The sequence below is a fragment of the Vigna unguiculata genome, chromosome 3 (assembly GCF_037176805.1).
Source record: "Vigna unguiculata cultivar grain cowpea cultivar isolate G323 ecotype 2 chromosome 3, ASM3717680v1, whole genome shotgun sequence".
In the NCBI taxonomy this organism is placed as follows: domain Eukaryota; kingdom Viridiplantae; phylum Streptophyta; class Magnoliopsida; order Fabales; family Fabaceae; genus Vigna; species Vigna unguiculata.
The window spans coordinates 42859536-42871182 of NC_140794.1; the positions used below are offsets into that span (position 1 = coordinate 42859536).

The 11647-nt window shown below is 29.2% G+C and overlaps 1 protein-coding gene across 1 annotated transcript; it reads right to left on the reverse strand.

Moving 5' to 3' along the window:
- Positions 1–3102: 3102 nt before the first annotated feature.
- Positions 3103–4877, reverse strand: LOC114179516 (dof zinc finger protein DOF5.7-like). Its single transcript, XM_028065883.2, has one exon. The coding sequence runs from the start codon at positions 4506–4508 to the stop codon at positions 3402–3404; it is 1107 nt and encodes a 368-aa protein (XP_027921684.1). The 5' UTR covers positions 4509–4877; the 3' UTR covers positions 3103–3401.
- Between the last annotated feature and the right edge of the window lie 6770 nt (positions 4878–11647).

An 11647-nucleotide genomic window follows, 5' to 3' on the forward strand; every position in this document is an offset into this window, starting at 1 on the left:
GAAAAAATAAAATGTTATCAATTATACTAGATTTCAAGAATGACGTATATCATCCACGAGTTTCAGTACCAGCAATAATTTAATATAAATATTAATGTATAAGTATGGTGTCCTATAATTAAAAAAGACGAGATTATTTTTTTCCATATAAATTATGAAGTATGTATACAAATTATCTTAAAAAACTGTATAAATAAAAATAAGTTATGGACAAATTCTTAATTATTTTAATAAGTATAGACCATTTATAATTGATTACAAAGCTGATTTTAAAAAAATTGGTCTGAATTTCTCTTATTGACCATTTTTTGACTTTAAAAGATTGCTGAAGAAAAGAAAAAGGAAAACACAAAGCAGTTATTTTCTTAAAAAGAGTATTTTATGTACTGTAGCTGTAAATTAAACTCAAGGTTCATGTGAGCGTAAATCAAACCCAAGTTTCGTGGTTGATGGAGTATATAATTAGAAGGGTTATATTATATCACAGGAGAAGGAGAAGAAAGAGAGAGAGAAGTGAATGGAAATGGAAAGAAGCAGGTGGAGAAACGGTCACGAAGTGAAATGATGAAGTTGGCGAGATGGTGGAGATTGTCTTGTCGGGTTTTAATCCTCTTGCTCCAAAATTCAGATCCAGTGGAAGAAGACAAATCTGTGACAGAGACGAAAGCTTTGTTCTCCTTTCTTATGTTGTGGATGGTGAAGGAAAGATACACAGATAAATGGGGTTCTTATCTAAGGAAAGAATAAGAGTGCGTTATTTTAGCTTGTTGTGCCCTGATGCACGATGATGATGTTTTGCATGTCTGGGGCAAGGTTGATACGTGTGTTGATGCTTTTCCTTGATGTTCAACACATATCTATAAACGTAGCTTCTACTATGCTTGTGTAGAATCTTAATGAAAAACAACATGAAATGAAATAGAAGAATATAAAATGATTAAGGAAACAAGAATATACTGGCAGTGTTTATGTTTGTGGTCATACATATGATTGCTTGCAGTTGGGTAGTGGGGGAACTATCAAGTGATGAAAGATGGTGGGGCCAGAAGTTTCGGTGTAGGAATCATGAGAAGTTGAGAACAGAGAGTTTATCTGGGATGTAGATAAATGCGTATGTCATGAGTTTCTTGCAGTTTTCTAAGTTGTAAAATGACAGTTTGAACCACCAGCAGAGTTCAACAAAAAAGAAGAGTTTCTATCTGCAACTGTCACGTTAATCACGCGTCTTCATGTCAATGTTTTATAGTTTATCTTTCTTGCCGTGTCCCATGAGTCACTGAATCTTCATATATGGAAACAAACACTTATAGAAGAAATGTATACTTGTGTGCCCACTCCTTCTAAAAGTTCTCACACATTCATGCACAAATATTTATGATACCTGTTACTTATATACAGCATCTGATATTTATTTTATTATAAAATTAAATATCTGATAAATGATTAATGTGACAGATAAAGGGAAAAATACTGGAACCTTTCATTCTAATATATTATTTGTTACAGCAAATATTTATTAATAGGGAAAAGGGATTTTTAATCAGAGAGGAAGTGTACGGAGAGTTAACAAATTATAAAAAGTAGGAAAAAGAAAAAGTCACCTATGCAGATTCAGAGAGGGAATATATTTGTTCTGATGGAGGCAAAGGGGTTGCAACCAAAGTCACCTTTCCTACTGAATCATGAGGAAAGGGAATGTTGCTATATATTATATATTTGTCTAACCATGACGATTGATTAAGGCTTCTCGTGTTATAGTTGCTTTTTTATTTATTTTAAAATTGGTAAAATGAGGACACAATCTAAAAACTAGGACGTTAACTAGAACATACTCGCCCAAAAGATTAATAAGAAGAAGGAAGTTAATCTCTGACCGAAAGGAAAGACTCATTTTGTTTATATGTGGAGACATAAAGGTATTACACAACTTTGTGAGACAATTTTAACTAAATAAGGTTAAACAACAGTTTGGAAAGTGTTTTAGTTGCATGGTGGCATAATATATACTAGATTATATGATATATGAAGGGATAAAAACAACGTCAATGTAGTGTTTGAAGCATTTGTGGGGTCTGTTTTTTCCGCTCAAATAGTGAAAGTAAGAAATAAAGATGACAGACCGGAAGCAAGGAAAAGCAATTCTTCAATTCCTACTTTGTTTTGCTTTCTCTTTCCCATTCTATGACATGATGCAGAATTGCAATGAGAGTTGATGCTCAGTGGCATTTAGCACGGATTTGAGGGCTCACTCTCCAAAAACCATAAAGCTAGTAAACAAAAAAAAAAAAAAACGAACCTAAGCTTTAGATGTCACATTTTTCTCTCTCTAGCTCATTCAAACGTTGACAGTGTTTCATTAAACATATTTTCAAACTACCCTTTTTCAGACACCAAATCACACCACACTGTAACTAATTATTGCAAAAGAACCGAGTAACATAGAAATATAGAGGAAAATTAATGTATGTGTATATTTAGAGAGAGATTGCAGGCTACAAACAGGGCCTTGATATTGCAGACTAATTTACTATCGCAAAGGGCTATGCCAGTCACTGCCACTATGTTGTGTTTTGTTTTGTGTATTTTGCATTGATCAGTAACTGAAGGAACCTGAGACTCAGCTCTCTGATAATGGCCTCAGAGAGTGAGACGCTAAGACAGTGGTTATGAGTTGGTTCTTTTTTATTAACCAAATACATGAAAAAATAGAAAATAAAATCATAGCATTAAAGTTCCCCGGTATTAATCAACAACAGTCCAAAAACGCTTCACGTATCCCACAAAAAATAGCGAGGGAAACGGTAATCTTACCACCGTCCTATTCAGAAAAATGCTAGGTAAAGACAAAACTACAGTTCATCAAATTGATCAATACCTGACTTCAATTTAATTCCCTTAGAAACAATTAATTATATTGTGAGCACATTCTCGATTATCTAGAAACAAACTATAATGACAACCCAAATTCTAGCTCTTCTGGTGAAGGTGTACAAGAAATGTATTAATCAGCCATTGCTTGATAAATGTAGACGCGTGCATTAATCAGCAAAAATTAACGAGCGAGATATCTAATATTCAATATATTGAGTAAAAACTTACACATTTATATTGAACAACAACTATTTCAATTGATATGAGTATATATGAACACATAGTTATGTTCTTACAGTTCTGAAATTTAACTATGCTTTCTGTTACATATATGATATACGATATGATATGATGATTTGAAGGAAACACAAAGAAGAAAACTACCTAATTAAGCAATTAAAAGATGCAACTAAGGGATTTTAGACAATTATAGATTTGTCCTATCTACTAATTATAGCTTCTTCCTTCTCCTTGCAAGATTGAAAAAACGCAGCTCTACCTCCAACTCTATAAGTCCTCCTTAGTGAAATCTAGGGCAAAGCGGTGTATGGTTGGTGCGGCAAATCACCCCAGGCAAGGGCACCGGTCCAGTTGTTGTTGTTGTTGTTTGCATCGTTGCTAATGTGGTTAACATTGGCACCACCATTGCTGGTTGAAGGAGACACTGAGGGAAAGGAATTCCCAAAGAACCATTCAGTGGGTGCTGCAGTAACTGTCTCCCCACTTGGACCACCATTTATGGAACTGCCAGCTGGCAAGTTCTCTGGCTTCGAAATCGCAAGGTTCTGAAACGAAACCGGTTGTAGCAGCTTCTGATTCCCAAACCCATTCAGCGCAACGCTGCTCTCACCTTTCTGGCTGTCCCCACCGAACATCATTGTCGCCATGCGCTGCTGCTGCAGCTTCAGGTGCAAGTCCTGGTTGATGTTGCTGAGCGACTCAATTGAAGAGGCAAGGCTGCCGTGAACGTTCATGGCTTCCATGGTCTGCAGGGTTTGCATTGCACTGTTCAAAGGATCAGAGAGTGAGGCCCTCTCTGACCTACGTAGAGCCCAGAGGTCAGGGTTGGGCGGAACAAGACCCAAGAGAGGGTTTGAAACAGCAGCAGCAGCAGCAGCAGGGGGGTCAAGCTGGAAGGCAGACAAAGCAGAAAGGGAAGTGGTGGAAGACGATGCCACGTCCCCAAAAGAAGAGAACTGGTTGAAGACCCCAGTGGGGGGTGTTGGGAGGTTTTGAGTGTTGAAAGCAGTGAGCCTGGGGGGAAAGGGTATCCCTCCCAGGTTGAAGTCAACGGAAGGTGGAACTGTGAGACCATGAAAATTGAAGTCTTTGGGGTCACAGGAGAGTCTGGAGGAGGGTGAAGCGGAGGAAGAAGGTTTCACCTTTTTGTTCTTCCTGCAACCCCCTCCTATTGGGACGTTGCGCAAGGCACCCCCGTTGGTCCAGTACCTTCTGCAGGTCTTGCAGAAGTGCCTGGGCTGAGTGAGGCTGTAGTTGTTGTAGTAGCAGAACTTGGTGTTTGGTGAGTCACATCTCGGGCACTTCACACCTTGCTCCGGTGGCGGCCTCGTCGTTTTGCGGCCCTCAGTGACCTCATGCTCGTTCGGTGTTGGTGGCATGCCTTCTGGTGGTACCATTGAAGGAAGAGAGAGAAAAAAAGAACGATAGCTATATATGTATATATATGGAGAAAGAGAAAGAGAGAGAAAGAGAGAACTGTGGGGGTGGAAAAGGTTAGATGAACTCGAGTTTCAATTGAATGGTTTCATGCAGGGTGGAAGAAGAAGAAGAAGAGGGGCTTGTGATTCTCATCAAAGAGAGTGATTGAGAATTGGTATGTGAGTGAATGAGGTGGGTGAAGTGGGCTTTTAAAGGTATCAGGAAACGGAGAGAGGCATACGTTTAGACAAATGTATATGCAATGGAGGAGACAGATCTCACTAGAAAGAGGATAAATCGTGTATATTGAGGAGAGAGAAAGAGAGGAGATTTAGAGAGAGAAGGTAAACGAGAGAAACGTAGGAAGATGATGCAAACTGTTATGGCAGTGTAATGAGATCCGCCACTTCTCCTATAAACAAAAATTAGGCACAAGTTTAGCTACTCTTCATTTTAATGATGAGAGATGTGTATTGGAATTTGTTCAATAATATCAACACAATACTTACTTCCTCCCACAGTTTTTATATTACCACTTTTTTCTTTCTTTTCCATACCACTAATTTTATTTCACTGCTCTCCTTCTGTTCTTTTGTTCCTTTAAAGGGAAATTTTGCTGTAAAACTACCACTTAACAAACACTAATTATTGTGGTCAACTAAACATTCAAGTCACAAGTAAAAGCACAACCCTCACAACCTTGATCAAAACATGTTAGCAGCTGTTTTAAGAGAAAAAACATTAATTAGGATGTATGAAAAGAGGATTTTACTAATTGAGATTAGAATGTAACAATACACTTATATCCTCATTTTCAAAGTAATCCTTTAATCAAATTTAACATTTATGATTTTTTTAATCACCATATTAAACACTTCAATTAACAGAGACACCATATAATAAATACTTGGAAAAAAATATTCCTTTTAATCATTTTTATTTCTCAAGGCAACACATTCTTTATTGCTAAATGATAAATAGTATATAATCACTTATAATCTCAATACGTTTTTATGTTAGTTAAAATACGTTGGTATGAATTGTAATTTTTTATTTTCATAGTGACTAATATATAATTTGCACTTGTCCTGATTTTTCTTTTCAATGTAAAAAAATTTAGATAAAATGTTTAAAAATAAAATAAAATTAAAAACGCGTGTTTGGATGGCAGGTAAAAAACAAGGCTGTCTAAGTAACCCGATGTAATATAACATATATACTTTTTGTCTTCCTAATAATTATAATTAATGTGTAACTAAATCTAATACAATACAACATGTTTTACATCTGTTTTTATAAATTATAACGTAAAAAAACGATCAAAACTTGCGTTTTTAAATAGAAAACAAATACATAATATAAGTCATTCCAAGTTCCAAATTATTAAACATATTTTGTTGTATAATTAGTAACGCAATTTTCTTTCTCAGGACTCAATTAAAGAAAAGAAAAAAAAATAAAAAAACATTTTCATCTCATCTCACTCCAAGACATATGTCTAACAACAAACTTTTTGGTCGTCATAGGTGTCCTTACTTTCTCATTTAAGTTACTTATACCTTGATTTTGACCCTTTTTGTTTCAATATAATTGGCAAATTTTTAGCCACATATTTTTTCTGTGGACCAAAAATATCATTCTTAATCACTTTTAATACTATTCAAAATTAATTTCTCCACCTTAATTATCTATAATTAAAACTTCAAAGTACCTTGAGCAACTCAACCTGTAGCAATACATAGGAATAAATTTGAGGCATAAACTGTCAAATTTAAGGAATCAAATTGAGTCTTTGGTAAATATAGTCTCAAACTCAACATTTGTTCTATTTGAACCAATAGTTGATGTTTTTAATTCTTAGATTTTCTGTTTATTTTTTCTTTTCTATTCATTATATTTATTACTTTTGTATTTGTTTTCTTTACAAAGAGTGCATATGCATTCTTGTAGTGAGATAATTTTCTTTTAATTTTCACCATACACTATTTTGATATTTAATGCATTTATTTATCTAACTCGTATATTTGTTCTTTTCTATATTTGTTATTGTATACATGATTCATCTTATTTATTACTTTCTTTGTTTTTTCTTTTTCTTTAACCACGTCATTGGCATTTTTCATATTTGGTAAACTTATTAGCATGTGAAATTAATTTCTTTTGAAAAAAATAGAATGATGGTCTAGCATTTATGTTTAATAATACATAACCAATTTTTCTATGTTCTCTTTTATAATCAAATTCATAATTATAAAAGAACTACTTATTTAGTTCATTTTCATGTCTATAAAATAATTTACTTTGAAAGGATGCACATGCAAGCATTTTTGAAAAATTAATTTCACTTGCATAGCACATCATAGCTATGTGTAATTTACAAGATTGTTAATACAATAATTTAAATAAATTAAAAAATAGTTTTATAAGCATATGATAAAAAAATAATAATAGATGATTAATTACTAATACAAATTTTAATACAAAATTTAACTTTGAAGTGAATAGCGTTATAGACGAGGAAAGAAGTTTGGAGTAAAAGGAGCATAACAGTGGGTGCTCTGCACACTGCCAGCACCTTGTCTATTTCTTTCCTTGAAACGTCCCTTTAGAAGTAAAGATTACTTTTTAACTTATTTTGAAGAACCCAAAAAAAGCTTACACGTGTTATATTTTCTACGCTACTTCATTTCACGGATCATTAACCCTTTGGTTAATTCTTGCAATTGGTGCTCTGATTTCGGTTGCAGTATATGCTTCCTTATCAATCAATTATAAATGGTCACAACCTCGATCCTATTCTTTCTCACTTAATTGAACACCAATTGAGCAAAGTTTTATAAAGTCTTCTTCTGAAAAAAATACAAAGTTTGACTGTGAAAATGAAACAAAGAAGGTGAAAAGTGAAATTGTTTGGAGTAAAAAGAACAGAATAAAAAAATGAGAGAAAAGTTTGACATAGATTTAACTATGTGATAGAATAATTTTAGTTCTGTATTAATACATTTATAAAATAATTTTATGTAAAAAACAAAATTGTGAAATGTAAATTAAATTTAAATTTGAATTAAAATACAAAATCATTATGTAAATTTAATAAATAAAAATTATATTTCATAATAAAATCAATAAAATAAATTATCAAATAAATGTATCTCACTAATATATATATATATATATATTAAATTCATCTTATTAATTATTTTAAATTTTATTTTAATTGTTCATTTTGGTATATTAATACAATATATTTGAAAATATTTAATTATTATATATTACATATAAATTAAAAAATATATGATAAATTAATTTAAAATTTATTTAATGGATTTTGATTTTTTTTCTTATAAAATTATTTATCAAACATTAAAATAAGTTATTTTATAAGATACTAAATTTAAATTATTTATTATATTATTATTTTAAAATAATTATTTTATTATATTTATTCAGATATAATTAATTATATTCAAATATATAACTTGCACACAATTGATTATATATTTGATTAGAATTAATTATACTCTAACATGCAAACTATGTTGTTTTTTCTTCGCTGTAAAGAAGAAAAAGTTTTTTAAAAAAAAATGATTCTTGTTCTTTTGGTATATATTTGTTTTGAAATATGAGCTTCAAGCGTTTTGTCATGTGTTTTATTGTTTTCATAGTGGGATAAAAACAATATTATATCAATAACGTTATGTTTATATAGAGTGACGTAAAAAAGAAGAAAATAAATGAGGTGTCAAAGGTTTAGATAATCTGATTTGTAGTGATTTAGACAGACACATTTGAATAATTGATTTTTTCTGGATTTTTAATGTTGTGTTTGTCTCAAGACGATGCGAGATTGCAAAGACGATACAAGCGATGAATTGACAGGCGATAAATTGAAGAGATATAAAAACAATAAATAAAAAGGTATTTACAAACGAAAAACAAAGCAAATATTTGAAGGTTAAATTTCTTTTGCAAAATTGCAAAGATTTGCAAGAAAATATGTTTCAATGATATTTTCTCCTTCCATAATTGTTTATACTTGAATAAGTTTAATTTTCATTATAAGAGTGAATATTAAAAAAATTAATAAAATAGTATAATATAATAAAATAATCATTATAATTATTAGGGTTAAATATGTTTTGGTTTTTCAATTTTCAGTAAAAATTGTAATTAGTTCATCTTTGAAACTTTAGCCCAATTTAGTCTTCCAACCTTATAAATATGTGGATTTAGACTTTTTAATCAATTTTTGTTAAGTTTATTTAAAGTCTTAAACGTGTTTCATGATAACATTTAAGATGCTTACATTATTTAACACACATGTTAAATTCAATGTTAACTAATAAGCTATTTTGAAATCCATTTGAAACATCAGATAAATTTAATAACATTTGGCTAAAAGAACTAAATTCACACATATCTAAAGTTGAGGGATTGAATTGGACAAAAATTTTGAAGAAGGACTAATTCTAATATTTACCGAAAATCAATGAACTAAAAACATATTTAACTCTAATTATTGATATAGTCATAATAGAACTATAAAATAGTAATAATAGTATAAATAATAATAATAAATAGTAATAATCAAGGCAAAAGTAATCTCTAACTTTTGTCGATTAAAATATTTTTTTAATCTATCAAACACACCAACTCATGTAAATTTTCATCTCAACTAAACTCATTTCTCACCTTTTCAAATAACTCAATTTTTCTCTCAAATTCATTCTCAATCAAAACACAAGCTTAGTGAGCGAAAAGAATAAATATAAACTATGTCAGCCTATGTTAAATTATAGGAATAATAATCTCTTTCGCACATTGTCATTTTGGTTTTAAACAACCAGGTCTCAATTTAAAATATTTTCATCGTTTCAAATTATTACTTAATTTATTTAAGTAACATTTTATTTCAACTTAATTTATACAAAATCCGTTATGGTTTAATATAGTTTTCAATTTTAATTTTCTTATTTTAAATAATAACTCACATTTATTATTATTATTATTATTATTTAAACTAATCACTCATCCACAATTTATTTGAAATTAATTTATACCAATTCTATTTTATTTCAATATAATTTTATCATTTTATTTTTGTTAGGTTTAATTACTTTTTTAGTCTCGGTTTTTGTCTAAAAGTATCAAATTGGTTCTTTAGTCTTTTTAAGTTTCAATTTGATAATGATTTTTGAAAAATTGATGCAATGTGATCCTTTTCGTTAAATTTCTTGAAACTGATCAAGCAATTTTCATCAAGATTGAAGTTGTTAATAATGATGATTTGCTTTATTGATGTAATTGATATAATCATAGTGTCAATTTTGGTAAAAGAAAAATCATTTATTCGCTTCAAGAAATTTAACAAACAAGATCAGATTGCATCAATTTTTTAGAAATCGGAACCAAATTGAAACTAAAAAAACAAGAGGATCAATTTGAAACTTTAGGACAAAAATATAGACTAAAAGAGTAATTAAACTTTTTTTATTTTAAATATTAATTCTCATTTTATGTTAAACATAATTTGTACTTATTATATTTTATTTTAACTTACATTTATGATTAAAGGTAATGTGGTCCTTCTAATTTTAACAACTAAAATACTTTTTTAATCTATATGAAACTCATCACATCATTCACAAACTTCTATGATCTTTATTCTCAAATCCTTTCATTTTTTTACCATCATTCCCTTAATCGAAACAGGATAATGATATTTTCACAACTTTCTTTTACAACCTAACGTGACATCTTTTAAGTGGTTTTGAAATATAAAAAAATAAAAAAATAAAAAAATGAAAAGTCACTTAGAAGATATCATATCAATTAATAAGAAAAAATTGTTAAGATTTAGTTATTTAAAAATCATTTTTCGTCGAAATAATCTCATCTTTTCCTATCAAATATACCTTTAGAAACAAACACACCGATAAATTTATATTTAACTTAATTTTACAAATTATAATTAACTGAAATAAAATCTGTATTTATATTATAATTTTGTTTTATTGTTGTTTTTTTAACAAACTTTCTCATATAAAAAATTAGACATATTAAGTGTAAGACTAGAAGAAATTTGATACTAAACAATACGAAATCCATTATATTTATAAATAGAAAACTATGAAAAGTTCTAAATGATTATGATATTGTCTTGGCAGTGACAAAAAAAGTATATATATATATATATATATATATATATATATATATATATATATATATATATATATATATATATATATAAAATTTACTTATTTATAAAATAAGATTTACATTAACTTATATAATATAATATAATTTTATCTTTAAATGAGATAAACTGTCATTTAATAATTTTTCTAATAATAATAATAAAATAAATAAATTAGACATAAAACAGAAAATCCATCATCAACGGTGAGTGCTTACTTTTTCTAACGTCTTGCATGTGATATTTATTAATTTTATTCATAAATGTTTTATAAAATAAATTCTCAATTACTTTTTAATCATATTTTATCCATAACTTATAAATTTAAAATCTTAATCATATCTAAACTCCATTCCATCACGTTGATAGTGAATGCTAATCAAGAAAATTAGTAGTTTGGTATATGTAGCAATTGAGTCGGCTAACTTTAGATATGATTATAGTCACTGAAATTTAGAATGATTTTGATTTTTGTCTTTTTAAATTTGAAAAATCAGTTTCTTTTAATTCAGAAAATATTTAAGTTACCGAGTATTTAATTTGAGAAACTAAAGTAATTTTCAAAAATATTTTAATGACTAAAAAAAACATTAACGAAACTGAAATGATTATTTTTTGAAAATTTTAAGAAACTTAGAAGTTTTTATTTTCAGATTTAAAATAATAAAACGATTATCAAATTTAAAAACTAAAAGTATTAAGTACCAAATTCGTACTTCAACTATACATATTATTTTAAATATTATTTGTAAAGAGAAAAAGAAAAAGATTTGAAAGTGGAGAGAGTTTGCGTTGTATATTTGAGTGTGACATAATGGAAGGAAGTACAGATGTGAAGGATAGTGAATCTATAAGAAGTCTTTAACGGTTGTGATGAAGCATTAATCTGTCTGTCTTGTTGTAGCTTAGTTGATAGAACAC

Coding starts and splice junctions, on each gene's coding strand:
- LOC114179516 (XM_028065883.2), bottom strand. CDS start 4,508: ATGGTACCACCAGAAGGCATGCCACCAACACCGAACGAGCATGAGGTC.